The following is a 21010-nucleotide window of genomic DNA, read 5'->3' on the forward strand; positions in this document are numbered from 1 at the left end:
AAAAAATAATGCCTCCAAGTGAGAAGCGGACTTCTCCCGGAGGAGGAAAGCCAACGGTACCCCAAAAAGTGAAAGAAAGGAATTACATAGCCCAGATTAAGGCTGAAGACAGATAACCCCTGGAGGGAATGTGTGCCACTTGCCTTTGCAGTGGCACAGCACACGTCCAGCTATGCCCCGAGCATCGTCCAAGCTCTGTGCTCACGGATCACCTCTGGCATTAACTCAGGAGTTCCTAGGGGGTGCCAGGGACTGAACCGAGCCCACCTTGGGGAGTGTGAGCCCCTGTGCTGTAACTCTGGTTCTGCAGTTGGTTTTATTAGGCTTTCCCCACACTGCGCAGCTTTGGGGCATTCTCTGCAGCCACGACCGCTTCATTGGAAGCTTGTACTCCACCAGCCCATGAGACAGTGATCAGGCTGTCGCTGAAGCCCACTTGATCTGTAGTACTGTGGAAATTGGCCCCCGTTCCCTGAATTCTCAGGGAACCGAGGCCTCAGGCTGAGCAAAGGGATTGCTCTTTTCTTTTTTTGCCTTTGGGTCACACCCAGCGACGCTCAGGGGTTACTCCTGGCTCACACAGGAATTACTCCCTGGCGGTGCTCAGGGAGCCATATGGGATGCTGGGAATCGAATCCGGGTCGGTCGCATGCAAGGCAAATGCCCTACCCGCTGTGGTATCACTCCAGCCCCATCAAAGGGATTGCTCTTTGCAGGCAAAGGAAAGTGAGTTCGGACCTGCACAGGTTTCCCCGGTTTGTCTTCAGTCTATCCAGGGGAGCTTCTGAACTGGGATTATGGGGCTTGAGAGATCTTACCATGGGGAGGGCACTTGCCTTGCACATCTCCAAACCTGCTTTGATCCCTATCACCCCATATGATCCCTGCGAGCAGGGCCAGGAGTATAAACCCTAAGCACTGCCACTGTGGCCCCAAAACAAGAATATGAGAGAGATGGGGCTGGAGCGATAGCACAGCGGGTAGGGCGTTTGCCTTGCACGCGGCTGACTTGGGTTCGATTCCCAACATCCCATCAGGTCCCCCGAGCACCGCCAGGAGTAATTCCTGAGTACATGAGCCGGGAGTAACCCGTGTGCATTGCCGGGTGTGACCCAAAAAGCAAAAAAAAAAAAAAAAGAATATGAGAGAGAGTGGGGTTGGAGCAATAGCACAGCGGGGAGGGCATTTGCCTGGCACATGGCTGACCCAGGTTCAATTCCCAGCATCCCATATGGTCCCCTGAGCACCGCCAGGAGTAATTCCTGAGTGCATGAGCCAGGAGTAACACTTGTGCATCACCAGGTGTTACCAAAAACAAAAAAAAGGAGAAAGGAGAGAGAAACCCCTCACGTGAGAACACGGGCTTCTCCAGAGAGGAGAGAGCCAAGAACACCCCGTAAAGTCAAAAAAAGAATGTAAAAAAAAGAATACCCCATAAAGTCAAAGAAACATCCCAGGTTGAGATGCCGTAGGTGATTCCTCAGTGAGACGGTCAGCTCCACAGAGAACAGCCCAGCGCTGACATGGTGTCACCCCGGCCGAGCACAGAGAAGTGGAACAAACAGTGAGATCCTGAATGCCACCAGCCACCCACTCTGCTGGCCAAAACTCTGGGCTCCACCGAAGCGGAACTGTTGTCCTACCTAGACACAGTAATGGCTCCTGACTTAGAAAACAGCAGAGGGGCTGGAGCCATAGCAGTCGGTAGAGCGTTTGCTTTGCACGCGGCCGACCCCGATTCGATTCCCAGCATCTCATAGGGTCCCCCGAGCACCGACAGGAGTAATTCTGGAGTGCAGAGCCAGGAGTAAGCCCTGAGCACCAATAGGTGTGACCCAAAAAAAAAGCTAAAATTAAATAAATAAAAATAAGGGGCCAGAGCAATAGTCCAGCAGGTAGGGTGTTCGCCTTACAAACCCAAGCTGCAGACCTGGGTTCAATTCCCACCATCCCATGTGGTCCCCCGAGCACTGCCAGGACTAATTCCTGAGTGCAATCAGGAGTAAGACTGAGCATCTCCGGGTGTGACCCAGGAAGAAAGAAAAGAAACAGAAAAAAAAAAAAAAACACCAGAACTGTGACAAAATAAAATATACCCTTTTTTTTTCTTTTTGGGTCACACCCGGCGATGCACAGGGGTTACTCCTGGCTCTGCACTCAGGAATTACTCCCTATGGTGCTCAGGGGACCCTATGGGATGCTGGGATTTGAACCTGGATTGGCCCCATGCAAGGCAAACGCCCTCCCCGCTGTGCTATACCCATTTATTTTTCATGGAAATGCTGAGATACTACAATGGGTAAGATACTTGCCTTGCAAGTGGCCAACCCCAGTTTGATCCTATCAGACACTGCCAGGAAAGATCCCTAAGGGCAATCTGGTGTGACCCCAAACAAACAAAATACCCATTTTACACATAATGAAAACAAGTTGGCTACCAGGAAGTAGCAAAGGGCTCCTGGGAAGAACCATTTGAATATCTTTTGTGTGTTTTGGTTTTGTCTTGGGGCCACACCCCATAGGGCTCAAGGGTTTACTTCTAACTTTGAATGCAGGGCTCACTTCTGGCGGGGAGATGGGGGAACATATGGGATGAATGGAATTGAATCCGGGATGTGCTGGCTGTACTATCCCTCTGGTCCAACATTTGAGTGCTTAATTAAAACATTTTTGTGGGGCCAGAGTGATAGTACAGCGGGGAGGATGTTTGCCTTGCATGCGGCCGAACCCAGTTTGATCCCTGACATCCCATATGGTCCCCTGAGCACTGCCAGGAGTAATTCCTGAGTGCAGAGCCAGGAGCAACCCCTGAGCATCGTTGGGTGTGACCCAAAAAGAAATAAATAAAACATTGTTTGGGGGCCAGAGTATTAGTACAGCAGATATGGCATTTGCCTTGCACTCGGCTGACCCGGGTTCAATCCCCAGCACTCGTTCCCCAAACCCACAAGGAGTAATCCCTGAGCACTGCTGGTACAGCTCCCAAACTATTTTGCTTTAATGTACTTTTGTTTTAATTGTTTGTTGTTGTTTTTTTGCTTTTTGGGTCACACCCGGCGATGCACAGGGATTACTCCTGGCTCTGCACTCAGGAATGCCTCCTGGTGGTGCTCGGGGAACCATGTGGGATGCTAGGAATCTAACTCGGGTCGGCCACGTGCAAGACAAACGCCCTACCTGCTGTGCTGTAGCTCCAGCCCTGTTTTAATGTATTTTTTGACATAAAGGCTTCATTTGTTGTGGTTCCTATTTGGAGCCCCACCCAATAGTGCTGAGGGCTGCTCCCCTTGTCACAGTCCCCGTAATTCCAGAGGTGCTGGTGAAGGGGGTGTGGAACCTGAACCTCCTACCTGCAAATCATGTTCCCCAACCTTCTGCACTAGCCCCCGGCTTTAAAAAAGGATCTTGGGGCTGAGAAAGAAGAAAAGCCCATGCCAGAGAGGCAGGCTGGGGGTGGGGGGGAGGTGACGCTGGGAAATGTGCACTGGTGGAGGGATGGGTGTTGGAACACTGTATGACTGAAACCTAGTCACAATCAGCTTTGTAAAGATCTATCTCACACTGATTCAATAATGGGGCTGGAACGATAGCACAGCAGGTAGGGCGTTTGCCTTGCACACGGCCAACCCAGGTTTAATTCCCAGCATCCCATAATGGTCCCCTGAGCACCGCCAGGGGTAACTCCTGAGTGCAGAGCCAGGAGTGACCCCTGTGCATTGCCAGGTGTGACCCAAAAAGCAAAAAAAAAAAAAAAACCACAGTGATTCAATAATAAAAACTTTTTAAGTATTTTGGGGAGCTAGAGCAATATGACAGTGGGTAGGGTATTTGCCTTGCATGCAGCTGACCAGGGTTCGATCCCCAGCATCCTATATGGTCCCCCGAGCACCACTAGGAATAATTCCTGAGTGCCGAGCCAGAAGTAACCCCTGAACATCGCTGAGTGTAGCCCCAAAGCAACCTTGGACTTGAAGGATAGTATCACTGTATCACTGTCGTCCCATTGTTCATCGATTTGCTCGATTTGCTCGAGCAGGCGCCAGTAACATCTCCATTCATCCCTGTCGCCTTCAGGGTCAGGGAATGAGGCCCATTATTGTTACTGTTTTTGGCATATCGAATACGCCACGGGTAGCTTGCCAGGCTCTGCCATGCGAGATTCTGCATCGCTCTCTTCCAGAAGCTTTTTGTTTTATAGTTTCTGGATCTTGGCCATTGATGAGATTACATGGCGCCAGGGGCAGTTTGTGGGTGTGACTGCCAACCTACTGGAAAACGGGGATCTGGGTGGAGGAGGCCCAGTCCCGATCCAAGCAGGCTTGGAATTCTCACTCAGCCACGGGTCCCACATACCTGGGTTCCTCTTCATAGGTGAGGCTCATCTGAGCGTGTGGTGAGTGGCCTTGAGCATGGCTGCGGCTGGGTTCTGGAGGTTTTCTGCTGCCAGGGCTCTGTTTGGGGCAGGGAGAGACTCAACCCGCCCCCCTCAGAGGGGCGCCGGTGAAGACAGCCTGAAGTGGGGGCAGGAGATAGGGGGTAATTACAGCACTAGCTATGCACACAGCCAGTTCCCAGGTTTGATCCCCAGCACCATATTTGGTCCCCTGAGCACCACTAGGTAAGAGTGATCCCTAGGGGCTGGAGTGATAGCACAACGGGGTTTTGTTTTGTTTTGTTTTCTTCGATTCACAGGGGTTCCTCCTGGCTCTGCACTCTGGAATTACTCCTGGCAGTGCTCTGGGAACCCTATGGGATGCTGGGATTCGAACTCGGGTTGGCCGCGTGCAAGGCAAACGCCCTCCCCGCTGTGCTATCGCTCTAGCCCCACAGCGGGTTTTTTAAGTTTATTAAGTGTCTCCTCTCTTTGTCCCATCTTAGGGCCCTGAATCTGCTTTCACTGAGCGACAAGCAGTCGGCAGGACTTAGCTCAGGTGGGACCAGCCCAAGGGACCATCCAGGTCAGAGATGACCATTCCAGAAACACCTGCCTGGGGGGGGGGGCCTGAGAAATGTGGGAGCAAAACAGTCATCACTGGAGGGTGGGGTGCCAGCTTTCCCATCTACCATTCCCTGGCACGGCCCCTGCTCCGTGTCCCCAGCTGCCGGCCCTGCTCCAGCCCTGCCTGGAAGTTTTAAGTGCTTCAAACTCTGGGAGAAACTAAGTGAGAGAGAGAGAGAGGTGTGGGACCGAGGAGGAGGAGGGCTGTTAATTTTAGCCCGGGGGGTTCCAGCTGGCACACTCCCCGGTCCTGAATCACTCCACACCCCACTCTGCCCGGGAGCGCCCCACCTCCTCAGGGCTTCCCCCTTCCTGCTGCGGTTTCAGCCTCACTAGCAAGTGTTCCAGAAAAAAAAAAAAGGCTGAGGGCTGCCGTGTCCAGCCCCAGGGGGGGCCGGGGGGTGTGTGTGAAGAGAGCACAGAGCTGGGAGGAGCTGCTGGTCCCAGGGGGGTGTCCGTGATTCGTGGCCATCGCGTGCGTCCTCGGTCTGGCTCTTCCGGCTGCAGTAGTGCCTCTGCAGCATCCTGATGAGGGTCCAAGGTCCCCTGGTCCCTGTGACCTTTGGAGTGAAGTCGGGGGCTGCGGGCCACATTCTCCCAAATCCCCCATGCTGAGCGTGCCACTGAGGTCACGTAGGACAGTCCCCGGAGGACTCGGACACAAGGACATGGCTGCTCTCTCCTCTGCCACCTGACTTTGCGGGAGGGGGGGTGGTGGAGGGAGGGCAGGGGGGGACGAGGAGGGCATCTGGGGAGAGGGAAGAGGTGAAGACTTCCCGCGTCTTGCTAGTGTCTTTTAATTTATTTAAATTTAGAGGCTCAGCGGTCTAATCAGGGAATAATTAATTCCCTCTTCATTAGGGGCCTTCATGTGTGCCTCCTGCATATGGATGAGCGGTGGGGTCACGCTGTCCCCTGGAGACGAGGCGGCTGTGGGAGATGGCGGGGTGCGGCCCCTCTCCCAGCCAGGAGGGAGCCGGCCCCCCCCTCTGTCCCTCGCCGCCCCAACCTGTGTGCCCCCAACCCTTAAGCAGTATCAGCCCCATCTGCTGCCTCTGTTTTGTTTTGGTTTTTTTCTTTTGGTTTTTGGGTCACACCCACTGACGTTCAGGGCTTACTCCCGGCTCTGCACTCGGGCTCAGGGACCCTATGGGATGCCGGGGATCGAACCCGGGTTGTACACGTGCAAGGCAAACGCCCTCCCCGCTGGACTGTCACTCCCACCGCTGCCTCCTTATACCAGCCCTACACTGGAGATGGGCTGGAGCGACAGCATAGTGGGTAGGGCGTTTGCCTTGCACGCAGCCAACCCGGGTTCGATTCCTCCACCCCTCTCGGAGCCCGGCACGCTACCGAGAGTATCCCGCCCGCATGGCAGAGCCTGGCAAGCTCCCCGTGGAGTATTCGATATGCCAAAAACAGTAACAAGTCTCACCATGGAGATGTCTCACCATGGAGACGTTACTGGTGCCCGCTCGAGCAAACCGATGAGCAACGAAATGACAGTGCGGAGATCATGGATCTCTCTGTGCCCCCCACCCGCTGCCCCTCTAGCCCCAGCAGCTCGTCTGCCTGGCTCCTCTGCTCCAGGTGCCTCCTCACCCCGGGGTGCTGCTCTGCTGCTTCTCCCTGATTGTCTGACACCCCAAGTGTGCCTGCCCCGGGCGCATCACTCGCTCCTCCCCTCCGTCTCTCCCGGGGACAGCAGCGTGACTCTCCCCAGCAGCGGCCACCAGGTCCCTGACCCTCGCATGCTGCTGCCCTGAGCTGCAAGGCCAGACACCAGGGGGGGCCCCCCCCCACCGGCTCACCCCCCAGGCAGGCACCTCCCCTCCCTGCCCTACCCCAGGGAGAAGGAGAGAGGCCCTGCCGGGTGGGAGAGAGAGACATCGGTGGTTCCCATGGCAACAGAGCCACCAGCTGGAGCCAGGCTAGAGTTGGGGGGCTCAGAAGGTGATGGGTCCCAGTCCAGGTCCCCGTCCCAGACACACCCCCGTGATCCCAAGGGCAGAGCCCAGCGCGGGCAGCACACGGGGGTCGATTCATGACAGCAGACCAGGGCCTGGCCCAGTTTGGGGGATCGCCGCTGAGGACGGAGGCAGGGGAGGGCAGGAGGCTGCCCCGGCTCCCCGTGGGTCTCTTCCTTCCCCTTCACCTGCCCTCTGCCTCCACTTCCTCCTCCGGCGGCCACCTTGGCCGGGCCCTCTGGAATTTCCCCGCTTCTCCCAGGCTCCTTGACCTTCAGTGCCAAGTAGAGCGAGCGGCCGGGCCTCGCACTCGCGCTATCTCTTGCTCCAGCCGCGCCTGAGTCAGAACCGCACCTCCTTCTCCCCTCCTCCACGCCCCCCCCCCCCCGCCCGTCCCCTGCCGGGGTGGCCGGGAGGGTCAGTGCCCACCCCAGCCCGCCCGAGCCCCCCAGTCCCGAGCCCTGAGCCCTCTCCCGTGGGCCGGCCGCTCTCCTCCGCAGGCTGGAAGGCAGGGCCCAGGGACTGGGTATCTTGCAAAGGCTTTATTGGAAAAGTTGGAAACTTACATCCCACAAGAATTCAAGATTATCACCACAAGAAGAGAGAATACAAAAATATATATCACAGCATAGGAGCCAGGTGAGAGAGGAAGGAAGGAAGGAGGAAGGAAGGAAGGGGGTGGGAGGGGCCGGCAGGGGGGAGGGAGGCGGGGAGCAGGGAGGGGGAGGCGGTGCTCCTAATGGCCTTGAACCGCTGGGTCCAGTCCCCGGCAGCCTAAGTGGAGTGTGTGGGGGGGCCCTAAGGGAGGCTGGGAAGTGGGGAACTGGCTCAGGGGTTCCGAATTCCAGAGACACACACTGACAGGACAGACGGGGGGGAGGGACGGGCACAGGGGAGCCCCTTTCTCAAATAGTGCAGCAGGCAGCCCCCCAGCAGCCCCCCTCAGACAACAGAATCCAGCCAGGGCGGGTGAGGAGGCGGGGGTGGGGCCTCACTACCCCCCCTTCCCACGGGGGAGCCCTCCGGGTCATGACAGCGCCCCTGAAACGGGATGGAGTGGGGGCGCCCCAAGGGAAACACAGGCCAAGGGACGGGCCGATGACAGACGGGGGGTACCAGGAGTGTCCCCCCCCAGCTCACCTCCCACCCTCTCTGGGGGCCGCATGCAGGGGCCGCGGAAGCCGGATGAGGGGGTGCTCATGAGCGATGGGAGCACGACACGGACACCAGGACACGGGCGGGAAGGACCGAGGCCCCCGGGAGCCCCCTCCCCGCCATGGGGCAGAGCGCGACACGGGACAGGACGCGGGCCTGAGGGGTGCGATGCCGGGAGTGTGCAAGGCTTGAATGTGCGGGGTGGGGGGGCAGAAGCCACATAGAGGCGAGGGCCCCACCTAGTGGAGGGGGCGGGTAGGATCGCGGGGGCCCGTGGGTGGGGGGGGGGCACAGGAGTGGAGCCGCCCCTGCCCCTCCCGCAGCTGCTCCGCCCTGGGGGGGCTGTGCTCGCCCCTTTGGCCTCCTGCTTGGCTGCGCCCCGACCTCAGGAGGGCGTCACAGATTCACCAGGGGGATCCTGAGGGGAGGAGGGAAGGGCAGTCAGCGAAGCAGAAGGCCAGGCGGGTCCCCGACACACAGGAAGCAGGAGGGGCCCCGCCCCCCCCCCCCGCAGGGTGCACCCCCAAGCACAGCTCCGGCCGCCCTCCCTGGCCCTCACCGGTTCAGCTGGAAGGCTGGCGCCCCCTTGGGCTGGGGTAGCCCAGGCCGGGATCCACCTCGGGGCTCCTCGTGGTCAGGGGTGGGGGTGGGCGAGTCCCCGAAGGCCCCCAGCACAGTGACCCCCGCGGGGGACAGGTCTGTGAGTGGCTGCTGGCTCTCCTCCTGCCTCAGGGCGCCCTGCTGGCCCGAGGGCCTACGCCGCTTCTGGCTGCGGTCCCAGCTGGGGTGCGGGAAGGAAAGAGGCGCGCTCAGAGCCCCCCGGAAGAGCCGGGTCCGTCTGGGGCCCACAGCGCTGTGCACGCGTGCACACACGCACATGCACATACACATACACATGCACACACGCACACAGAGGCACACACATACACGCACATACATGTGCACACGCATGCACACATGCATGCACACAGAGGTACACATGCACATAGGCACACACATACACATACATGCGCACACACGCATGCACACACAGAGATACATGCACACACGCACAGAGGCACACACATGCACACATGTGCACACATGCATGCACACACGCACATACACACGCACATGCACACACACGCACATACACATGCACACACATGCACGCACACACGCGTACACACATGCGCGCGCACACACACACACACACACCACCCCAGAAAAACCCGCCTCTCCCACCCACTCACCCCCACCTCTGCTCTCGATGGCCGGAAGCCCACCTGTGCCTTTCGTTCCTTACACCCACACCGCAGGGAGGGGAGAGCACAGAACTGGGGCAGTGGGGGTCGGGCACTTGCCTGGCCCGGGTCCGGTCCCCGACACCGCCTGTGCACCCCCAGGTCTGAACACAAGGTCAGGTGTCGCCCCCAAACGAAGCAAACAGACAACCCGAAAAGCACAGGCCTACACCAGTGGCGTGTGGGACCTCCAGCTAGCTCAGAAGGTGAGCACATACGTGCTGTGCATGCAGGCCAGGGTTTGAGACCCCAGACCGCGTGGGACCCCCACCAGCCCCCTAAACCCTGCCTCCTACCACCAGGAGTAACCCCCAGGCACGGGACCAGGAGTAGCCCCTGAGACGGGGGTCCCTGAAAACCGAAGTCATAAAATACTTTTTTTTTTTTCTTTTTGGGTCACACTGGCGATGCTCAGGGGTTCCTCCTGGCTCTGCACTCAGGAATCACTCCTGACGGTGCTGGAGGGACCCTATGGGATGCTGGGAATCGAACCGAACCCAGGTCGGCTGTGTGCAAGGCAAACGCCCTCCCTGCTGTGCTATTGCTCCAGCCCCCATAAAATACATCTTAAAAGCTGGTGATTTTCAACCACCGGGTTCGCTGAGTGCTGGGGGCCGGGGGGGGGGGGGGGGAAGGGTAGGAACCTGCCGATCTACACCACCCTCCGGGTCCATGGATGAGAAGCCAGCCCCCACCGACACGGCCCCCACTGCCCTGCCCGCTTCCTGGGGGCACCCAGAGGAGAAGCCATTTCTCTCCTCGGCAAGCACCTGGCAGGCCTGGGGCTAACGATTCTCTCAGTAAAGTGTGAAGGACTGAGTGACCCGCTGTTAAGTGAGGGGCAAAGAAAGCTCCAGACTTCCCCCCCTCCGCAGGCAGCCGGAAGGACAGGAAGGCTACAGGCAGGGGAAAACGGAGAACAAGAGCAGGAAGGCCCCGCATCACCTAGAAATCCTCCATCTCTCCTGGAACCCTGAGCATGGGGGGATGAGGGGGTGGGGGGAGGGAGTCTCCCTGACCCCCCAGACACCCTCTCCCAGAATTTCCCTTTTTTTCCCCTTTTCCGTGCTTTTGGGGTCACATCCCACAGTGCTCGGGGGTCACCTCGGACTCTGCACTCAGGAATTACTCCTGGATCCCATGGGACGCCCGCGAGCGAATCGCAGACAAGGCCCATGCTGCCCTACCCGCTGCACTCTGGCTCCCCCCGGAACTTTCTAGCACTGCCCAACTGCTGCCCTTGCCCATCCCCGGGGCCTTGTGCCCCTCACAGTCCCCCGGGGCGCGGGCCAGCCCCCGCCCAAGCTCCCCACCACTCACCAGAACTTGAAGATGATGCCGGTGGCCACCAGCACGATGATGATGGAGATGGTGATGGTGACGTACAGCTGGGGGTCCACACCTGGCGGGGGGGAGGGGAGCGAGTCTTAGGGGGGCGCGAGGGAGGCGGAGCCAAGCGGGGCGGGGCGGGGCGGGGCTGGGGGTGGGCTGTGGGTTCCCCAAGCGGGAAGCAAGGCCCACCCGAGCCCACCCCACGCCGCCCCACCTCTTCCTGCCTCTCCCCGGGAATTTCAGCCGCTTTCCGCAGCCCGCCCGCCTGAACACTCCCCCTGCACCTTCCCACCTCTCCTGCATGGTTTCCTCGGCCCACACTCCGCAGTGCTCAGGGATCACTCCCAGCAGCTCTGATCAGAGGACGGGGGGCCGGGGCCGGGGGGAAGGGGGGAGGCAGGGAGAGCTGGGATCAGTGCAGGGGGGGAGCCCTGTGTCCAGGTGAGGGAGAAGGAACCTTCCCTCCGCCCAGAGTCCCTGGCACCAGCCAGCCCCACCTCTGCCCTGCAGGTCACCCCCACCTCTCTCACACCCCCCATCTTCCTACGGTCGTCCTGGCAGGAACCCGACCCTGGATGGCCCCTTGCTCCTTCCGTGGCATGCGGTATGGCCACAACCCGGATGTGAGGGATTGGGGGGCGCACAGGCCTGCCTCGATGGCCCTGACCCCGGGGCAGAAGCTCGGGGAGAGGGGGTTCAGAGAGTTAAGGCAGGAGCTTCTAGGGAGCGGGGTGCCCTTCACCTCCCACCCGTGTCCCACCCACCCAGCCGCTCCCACTCACCTTCCCCGCGGCCCCCGAAAAGGAAGGGCCGCAGCGTGGCGGGCGCCTCTCCGAGGATCAGCCCGTCCCCGTCCCCCCGCATGGAGTCGGAGTTAGGGTGCGGGGTGGCCAGCCCGTGGGGGGCCGCAAAGCCATAGTCGTGGGGCAGGAACCCGGGATTCGCGGAGTTGGGGTCTCCGCCATCGTCCCGGGACACGGTGGGGCCCCAGACAATGGCCCAGGGGTACTGGGACGAGGGCGGCCCCTCCTCGAAGCCCGACGGGGTGGCAGGGGGCGCGGTGCCCGGCAGGATCTGCCTCCGAGACCTGGGGACCCGAGGGGAGCGGCTGGGTGGGGGCGCCCGCTCCCACACGCACACGTGGCGCGGGGCCGAGGGGCCCCCCCGGGCGCAGGGGGGCCGGGCCGGGGTGGGGGGGCTGCGTGGGGAGGAGGAAGAGCCATGAGTGGGGGGCAGGGGGAGCAGCAGGAGGGGCCAGAGCGGGAGGAGGTGGGAGAGCAGGAGCGCCGGCCTGTGGGGGAGAGAGGGAGGATGAGGGGCGCACCCGGGGCCAGGAGGGAGGGGGGTTCCCAGCACCCCCCCGGGGCTGCCTCCCCCAGGTCTGCCAGAGTGAAGGGGGCCCTGGGAAGGCCCCGGCCCCCCTCTCCCACCTCCCCAGGGCTCGCCCTCCCCCGTGCAAAGCCTTCGGTGGGCCGTGGGGGGCCCAGGCTACGCCCCCCAGGGTGAGTGGCCTCTGCCCCCCGGGGCTGTGCCCCACTTACCACATCCTGGACTCCATGTCCGAGAGCCTCCTCAGTGGCGCCCCAGCTCCTCACCCTTTACTGAGGGAGAAAGGGGGGTGTCAGGACCCAAGCCCACCCTGAGCACCTGCCCGGCCACGACGACCAAGACGACGAGGACGCAGCCACCATTTATTTCTTCCTGCAGTTTCCCGGGGGGCAGGCTGCCCGAGGAGGAGTTTCTGCTTAGGGGCAGCCCTTTGGGGGGTGGGGCGGGGGCCGTGGGTGCTCCAGGAGCACCTCCCCAGTTCCAGTCCCCTGCCTGGCTCCAGCTCCCCAACCCCTGTCACCACCCCCCAGCCCCACTCCGGGGCCGATGCTCACTTCTCGGGCTTCCCGCACCTCACTTCCTCTGCCCACAGTTCCAAAGCTTCCCTGGATCCCAATTTAGAGTCAGAACCTTGTGATTCCTGGAGCACCTACCTCGGTGAGGGAGGGAGTCTGGGAGGGGTGGGGAGGGAAGGGAAAGTCAATCAAGAGAAGAAGGAGGGGGGGAGGGCACCAGGGCTGCAGAGCCCCACCCGGCCGCCCCCCCCACCCTCCGCTCCCCCACGTGGAGTGCCAGGTCCTGCTCCCGTGATGGGCCCCCGGGAATGTGATTGGCCCCAGGACTCTTACCTCTGGAGAAGGAGATGGAGGGGTGGGAAGAGAGGGAGAGACAAAGAGGGAGGTGGGTGGCAGCGAAAACTACAGAGCGGCACCCCGCGGGGCTGTTTACCATTAGGCGGGCACCTAGGGAGGTGGCGCTGGGCGCAGGTCCCCCTGGAGGGGAGCACTCTGTGGGGGGAGCACTCTGGGGGGGGCAGCTGCAGGCTGGGGATGGAGAAGGGACGGCCCTGCCCCCCAGGAGGGTCGTGGCTGTGAGCCTGGCAGGCCCGAGCAAAGGAGGGGCCCCCAGGCCTGTGCTCTTGGGGATAAGGAGGTGGGAAAATGGGGGCAGGGCTGAGGAGCCCCGAGAAGGGGTGAAGGCTGAGCCCGGGACGTGGGGTTCGGAGACAGCGGGGAGGCCCGGTGGTCCCCGGCGCAGGGCGCTTAAGGGAGAAGGGGGGCTCGGAGGGAGACCGGGGTAGACCGCGAGGAGGTCAGGGAGGGCGAGGCGAGCGGGTGCGGGGTCCCAGGCGCAGAGGCAGGCGCGGGGCCGGGGAAGGGGCGAGGCAGGACGGGCTGGGAGGGAAGGGGGGAAGGGGGCCAGCCGGGGAGCAGGATGGTTGGGGGGGGGGGGCTGCAGACGCTGGCGGCGAAGATGGAGGAGTTGGGAAGTGTCTCTCCCGGGGCGCGGGCGCGGGCGCGGGGCGCGGCGGGGCCGGGGACGCGTGCGACCGCGAGGCGGCCAAGCGCAGAGCGGCCAGCGGGGCGTCGGGGGCTCCCGGGCTTGTGCATCCGTGCCCCCCCACCCTTAGATAAAACCCCCACCCCGTCGGCTCCGGCAGAGCCCCCTGGCGCCCCGCGCCCCCGGCGCCACCCCCTCCGGGAAGCCCGCAGTGCCCGGGCCGGCGAGCCCCCCGCAGCCTCGCTCGCGCCTCACCGACCTGTTGTGTGCGCAGGACGCGCGCTGGGGGTGGGGCGCGGGGCGCGGGGCGGGGGGCGGGCGGCCCCGGCCCCGGCCGAGCCCCATGCCCCCCGCTCCCGCGAGGCCCGCGCGCGCCCCGGCCCCGGCGCGGGGCGGCGGCGCGGGGGGCAGCGGGAGCCGAGGCGGCGGGCGAGGCGGAGGAGGGGGCGCGGCGGGGACCCCCGAGCTCAGCCGCAGGCGGGACGCGCGGCCGGGAGGGGGGTGACCGCTGCGCGGGGCGCGCGCGACGGGGCGGCGGAGGGGTGGGGCGCGCGGGGGTCTGCAGGCCCGGGGTTGGAGGGGGGCGGAGGCGGCGGGGGCCGAGCCGGGGAGGGCAGGGCCGGGCTCCCGCGGCGGGGGTCGCGGGGTCCCCCGCACTCACCTGCACGTCCCGCGCGGCGGCGTTGGCGCGGCAGCTGCGGACGCTCGGGGCGGCGCGAGGCTGGGGGGTCGCGTCCGCGGGTGGGGCGCGGGGCATGATCGGGGTGGGCTGGGGGCTGGCGGGGGGGGGGGCGGGCGCCCCGGGCGCTGGGCGGCGGCGGCGGCGGCGGCGGCGGCGGGAGATGCTCGGCTCGGCTCGGCTCGGCTCGGCTCGGCTCGGCTGCGCTCGGCTCGGCCGGGCTCGGCGGCGAACGCGGGTCCCCGCCTCTCGGCTCCCGCCCGGGGGCCACGCGCGCCTTAACCCTCCCGCTGCCGCGCCGCGGGAGCCGGGCCCCGCTCGGGCCCGGGGGTCTGCGTGCGGCGCTCCCCCGGCCCCGGCACCCGCAACTCCAGGAACGCCGCTGGTCGCCGCCCCCCGCCCCCGCCCCGCCTGCCTCTGCGATTCCGAGTCACCCACGCGTTGCGTCCCCCAACTTTTGCCGCTGGTGGAGTGTGCGCTGCCCCCACCCCTCCTGAACAGCTGGCACCACCCCTGACCTCCGCTTCCACCCGGGGCTTTGCCACTGCAACGCCTGCTCCAAGAAAAGTCTTCTAAATAAATTGGCTTTATATGTATATATATATATATATACATATATATACACATGCATATATATGGGGGGGGCCCACACCTCCTGGCACTGCACTCAGGAATCACTCCTGGCAGTACTCGGGGGATCCTATGGGATGCCAAGGATTGAACCCAGGTCAGCTGCCTGCAAGGTAAACGCCCTCCCCCCTGTCCTATCGCTCCGGCCCCCAAATTGGCTTTATAATCAAATCGCTTCCCTGGACTTCTCTAGCCTGTCAAAGATCCAAACTCCTCACTGTGGCTTGTAGGACCTAGGTCGCGCTCTGACTTGCTCTCCTAAATACCCTGGAATGTATTTAGATCCCTGCCACTCCAGACAAGATCTAAATTCCTAGATGAGTTTCTCACCTGCCACCCGGCCTTTGCACGTCCATTCCCACTTGGAATGATCCTTCCAAACTTTGTCACAGTGACTTAGGCTCTTCATTGAAATGGTGTATCCTTCCATTATCACTTTCCCTGAACCTCTATAAAAAGCACCCTGGGGTCGCTGAGAGAGGCTGAGAGATCTTCCCACCCTACCCCTCTCTGTCACATGATCCTGTTGTATTTCGGTTGCCCTCCCCCCTTTTTTTTTCTTTTTGGGTCACACCAGAGATGCTCAGGGGGACTCCTGGCTGCTCTGCACTGATCAGGAATTACTCCTGGTGGTGCCTCAGGGGGACCGAATCCGGATCAGCTGTGTGCCAGGCATCCCATCAGCTGGGGTGCCAGTGCCCACCCCACTGCACTGTCAATATTAAGTCAGTATTCTCTCCCAACTTCCTTCCCCTTTGCTTTTGGCTTTTGCTTCTCTCTCTCCCGCCTGACCTCTAACGCCAGCACTTCCTGGGGCTTAGTCCTTGGCCCTCTTTTCCACAGGCTCAGATCAGTGATGTCATCCCCTCCCAGGGCTTAAATACTATGTAAATGTCAGCGAGTCCTAAATTTATACCGCGCTCCAGACTCATTTATCCAACGCTTCCTTGACGGCTCCCCTTGGGTGCCTAATAGCCATGCAAAGCTAATGGGACTAAAAGAGACATCCCCACCAGTCTGCTTCTCTGCCGGTGGGTTCCCCCCAGCCCCCATCCCGGGACATGACGGTTCTGAGTTGCTCAGATTAAAAACCCAGAAGGGGGCTGGAGCGATAGCACAGCGGGGAGGGCGTTTGCCTTGCACGCGGCCGACCCGGGTTCAATCCCCAGCATCCTATATGGTCCCCCGAGCACTGCCAGAGTAATTCCTGAGTGCAAAGCCAGGAGTGACCCCTGAGCATCACTCAGTGTGATGCAATAAATAAATAAATAAATAAATAAGTAAAATAAATAGGGGCTGGAACGATAGCACAGCAGATAGGGCGTTTGCCTTGCACGCGGTGGTCCCCCGAGCACCGCCAGGAGTAATTCCTGAGTGCAAAGCCAGGAGTAACCCCTGAGCATCGCTGGGTGTGACCCAAAAAGTAAAAAAATAATAATAATTAATTAATTAATTAAAATATATTCCTGAATCTCCCTCCACCTTTGTTGCCATCCTCCTGGGCCCAGCTAGCTTCTCTGATCGATTGATCTATTTATTTATGTATTTATTATTTTGTGTCACCCCCAGTAATGTTCAGGGGTTACTTCCGGCTCTACACTCGGAAATTACTTCCCCGGCGGTGTTCGGGGGACCCTCTGGGATGCCGGAATCGATCCTGGGTTGGCCACAGGCAAGGCAAGCCCCTTCCTGACTGTATCATCCATCTCTCCGGCTCACTTCTCTGATCTTTTGTTGGTTTGGTTCTGATTATTACTTTCTAAGCCAGCCCTGGTGGTGCTCAGGGCTTACTCTCCTGGTTCTGTGCTCAGGGATCACTCCTGGTTGTTACTCAGAGGACCACATTGGTGGTGGGGATCAAACCTGGCTCAGCTGCCCTGGGGGGGGCGTGGCTTCCTATCTTTCCGACCCCAGCTTCCCTCATCTGACGGAGAGCAATGCCTATAGCTGGGCACTTCCTTTCTGCCCCGGCCCTTCGCCAATGGGTCTTCATAACATCTAGCAATAGCTAAGGCGGAGGGGGGGGAAGGGAGGAGAGGAGGGTTGGAGCAATAGCACAGCGGGGAGGGCGTTTGCCTTGCATGCAGCCGACCCGGGTTCAATTCCCAGCATCCCATAGGGTCCCCTGAGCACCACCAGGAGTAATTCCTGAGTGCAGAGCCAGGAGTAACCCCTGTGCATCGCCAGGTGGGAATCCCCCCCAAAAAAAGAAAAAGGAATAGTTCTGGAATTCAGATCCTATCACACTCTTCACTCCTTCACATAGATGAGTGGCTTTCTACTATATTCAGAATAAATTCGGACTTGCTAGGAGAGACCTGACCCTTCAACTTGGCTTCATAAATAATGTTCTGGGACTGCGGAGATAGTACAGTGGGGAAGGCTCTTGCCTTGCAGGCACTCGACCTGGTTCGATTCCCAGCACCTCCTGCCACCACCACTCATACATACATGAGCACTGACAGATGAGTATTGACAGGTGTGGCCCTGGAGACCCCTAAGCGCCAGCCGGGTGAGCCTAGAAATCCCTGGCAGACAGAATTACTAGGAGGGGCCCTGGAGCCCCCATGAGTACTGCTTGGAAGACCCTCCAAAATAGAGTGTATTCCTGCCACCCCACGCTTTTTTAAAATTTAATTCCTATTTATTTTTGTAATTTTTGGTTTGGACTGTAGTGATAGCACAGCGGGTAGGGCATTTGCCTTGCACGTGGCCGACCCGGGTTCCATTCCTCCGTCCCTCTCGGAGAGCCCGGCAAGCTCCCAAGAGTATCCCACCAGCACGGCAGAGCCTGGCAAGCTCCCCGTGGCGTATTCGATATGCCAAAAACAGTAACAACAAGTCTCACAATGGAGACGTTACTGGTGCCTGCTCGAGCAAATCAATAAACAGTGGAACTACAGTGCTAATTTTTTGGTTTGGGGGCAGTGCTCAGGACTTACTCCTGGCTCTGTATTAAGGAATCACTCCAGCTGGGGTTCGAGGGACCATAAGTGGTACCAGGGATGGAACCTGGTGGGCGGCATGCCAGGCCAGTGCTCTCCCCACTGTGCTATCTCTCTGGTCCCAGATGGAACTTGTTTTTTTTCCGGGGGGGGGGCTCCACCTGGCTCTGCATTCAGGAATCAATCCTTGGAGGGGCTCCAGAGACCCTCTGCAGTTCTGGGGACTGGACCTGGGTTGTCTGCATGCAAGGCAAGTACCCTTTCTGCTCTATCTCTGCAGGCCCAGACCAGGCTTTTTTTTTGAGGGGGTGGGGGTGGCACACCCAGTGATGCTCAGACCTTACAAACGGCTCTGTGGATCATCCCTGGGGACTCGGGGACCCTATGAAAGGCAGGGATCAAACCTGGGTCGGCGGCACGCAAGGCAAGCGCGTTACCCACTGTCCCATCCCTCGGCTCCCCCAGATCACACGTCTTTTATTTTTATTTTATTTTATTTTATTTGTGCTTTTTGGGTCCCACTCAGAGATGCTCAGGAGTTACTCCCCCTGGCTCTGCACTCAGGACTTAACTCCTGGCAGTGCTTGGGGGACCATACAGGATGGGGATGCCGAGGATCGAACCTGGGTCAGCCGCGTGCGAGGAAAACACCCTCCCCGCTGTGCTATCTATCGCTCCCGCCCCATCAGACACCTTAATTCCCATCTTCCCTTCCTCTAGGGCTCTCTCCGGTCGTTCAGCCCTTCCATCCATAGATTCCGGTGTCTTCCCAGCTCCTCACTCTCCAATCATCCTCTATCGGTTTATGGTTTATGTTTGGCCTCTCCACCCCCCCACCACCCTCCCCTACACACACACACACACACACACACACACACACACACACACACAGAGCACAGAACCAAGACGTCATTCGTCTTGTTCACACCCCCCCCCCGCCCCCCCGCGAAGTGAACAAGCGTTTAGCCTGCCCCTGCTGGGTGCTGAGGCTCAGTAAACTTCACCTGGGACCCTCCTCCCCCGCCCCCCGCCCCCCAGGGCTCCACCCTCCTGCTTCCCCTCTGCTCCCACCTGCCTGTCCGCCCTCCCTGCTGCCTACCCCACTGCTCCCTGGCTCCCTTGCACGCCCGCAGCTCGCCCCTCATCATCACCGCCCCCCACGCCCCCCCACGCCCCCCGCCCCCGAGATATTACGGTCATTAGCTCCGCGCCCCCGCCCGCACCCCTGCAGGGAAGCCCGCGGCGCCGCGCGCGTCTGCAGCCGGCGGCTGCGTCTCTGCCGCGGGGCCGCTGACCGCGGCGGGCCTCGGAGGTCAGCGCCTCCCTGCTGCGACAGCGACAGCGGGAACACGGTGCCCAGGGGCTGTGCCCACGTCACCTCCGCCTGGGCCTTGGCCAGCGCTCCCCTCCCCCGACACCTCCCCCACACCCGGCCCCCCAAAGGTGCTGAGCGTTAAGGACAGACAGTAAAGGGGGACTCCCTGGGGGGACTTGACACCCCCAGGAGGCTCAGATTTCTCAGGCGAGTGCGCTCAAACAGTGCTCCAGCCTTGGCCGCTGGACATCATTCAGTTACTAATAATTGGCCATTTGGGGGGCTTGGGGGGGGGAGCAGGGGTTTAGACCACACCCAGCGGTGCTCAGGCCTTGCTCCTGGCTCTGCACTCAGGAATCTCTCCTGGCGTGCTTGAGACCCTGTGGGATGCGGGATCCAACCCTGTGGGCCACATGCAAGGCAAACGCCCTCCCCACTGTGCTATCGCTCTGGCCCCAGGCCATTATTTCTGGGGATTGTTTTTGGGGGGCAGGGGGACTCCCAAGCATCCCTAGGAGGTCTGGGGACCCTCCAGAGGGTCTCAGCTAAGCAGATCATCGGTTCTGTGCAAGGGCTTGAGGGCATGCGGCTGCTCAAGTTCTACAGGTCAGGGGATACCCGAGGCACCCCAGCAAGGCTCTCGGCCTCCGGGGTCACAGCTGGTGACGCTCAGGGAAGGGTCCCTGTGGTGGCAGAGATCAAACTGGGGTGGGACACTCGCTAGACTCGAACCCTAACTACTGGGCTCTCTCCAGGTCCTCTTGGGATCTTTAAAATTTTTTTTTTTTTTCTTTTTGGGTCACACCCGGCGATGCACAGGGGTCACTCCTGGCTCATGCACTCAGGAATCACCCCTGGCGGTGCTCAGGGGACCATATGGGATGCTGGGATTCGAACCCGGGTTGGCCGAGTGCAAGGCAAACGCCCTATCCGCTGTGCTATCACTCCAGCCCCAAGGGATCTTTTAAATTTGATGTGTTTTATTTTTCCTCTTGGGGTGGGTGTGAGGGGTTGAACCACACCTGGTGGTACTCAGGGCTTGCTCCGGGCTCTGCACCCAGGGGTCACTCATGGCAGGGCTGGGGGGGGGGGCCCTATGGGATGCTGGGATTGAACCTGGGTCGACCAAGGCAAGGCAGAAGTGCCTTCACCCCTGTATTATCTCTCCAGACCTTATCTGGTCTTTTTAATGTTGTTTCATTTTTTAGCTTTGGGGCCCTCACCTGGCAGTATTTTACCCCCATTGTTCAGGTTCCCACCTAATAGTGCTGGGGGGACCATGAGGGGCCAGTAATTGAACCTGGGGCTTTTGAACGCAAACCTTGTGAGTTATTAGATAACTCAAAGCCACTTTGAGTTATTTCCCCTTCCCCTAGCTCTTCTAGTCTTGTTTGTTTGCTTGGGCCACACCCTACGGTGCTCAGAGCTTACTCCTGGCTCTGCACTCAGGCATTTCTCCTGGTGGTCAAGGAACACTATGGGATGCCGGGGGTCGAACCCGGGTTGTCCACATGCAAGGCAAGCGCCCTGCAACTGTACTATCCTCCAGCCCCAGTTTTCTAGTTTCTCCTAGGCATTCTTTTTTTTTCCTTCTTTTTTTTTTTTTGTTTTTTTGGGTCACAACGGCGATGCACAGGGGTTACTCCTGGCTCATGCACTCAGGAATTACTCCTGGTGGTGCTCAGGGGACCATATGGGATAACCATATGGGATACTGGGAATTGAACCCGGGTCGGCTGCGTGCAAACGCCCTATCCACTGTGCTATCGCTCCAGCCCCTGACCTAGGCATTCTTTTCGGGATTTTGGTTTGTTTGATTTTTGGCCACACCCAGTGGTGCTCAGTACTTACTCCTAGCTCTGTGCTCACACCTGGT

At 60.4% G+C, this 21010-nt stretch overlaps 1 protein-coding gene across 1 annotated transcript; it reads right to left on the reverse strand.

Annotated features, from left to right (window-relative positions):
* Positions 1–7488: 7488 nt before the first annotated feature.
* Positions 7489–14616, reverse strand: PIANP (PILR alpha associated neural protein). The gene is made up of 6 exons (XM_055143260.1): positions 14227–14616; positions 12278–12337; positions 11519–12027; positions 10725–10806; positions 8681–8902; positions 7489–8539 (listed from the first exon to the last, which is right to left on the reverse strand). Exons 2-6 carry the CDS (start codon positions 12292–12294, stop codon positions 8518–8520), a joined length of 852 nt encoding a protein of 283 aa, XP_054999235.1. The 5' UTR covers positions 12295–12337; positions 14227–14616; the 3' UTR covers positions 7489–8517.
* Positions 14617–21010: the final 6394 nt, after the last annotated feature.

Source organism: Sorex araneus, chromosome 6, assembly GCF_027595985.1.
Source record: "Sorex araneus isolate mSorAra2 chromosome 6, mSorAra2.pri, whole genome shotgun sequence".
Taxonomy (NCBI): Eukaryota; Metazoa; Chordata; class Mammalia; order Eulipotyphla; family Soricidae; genus Sorex; species Sorex araneus.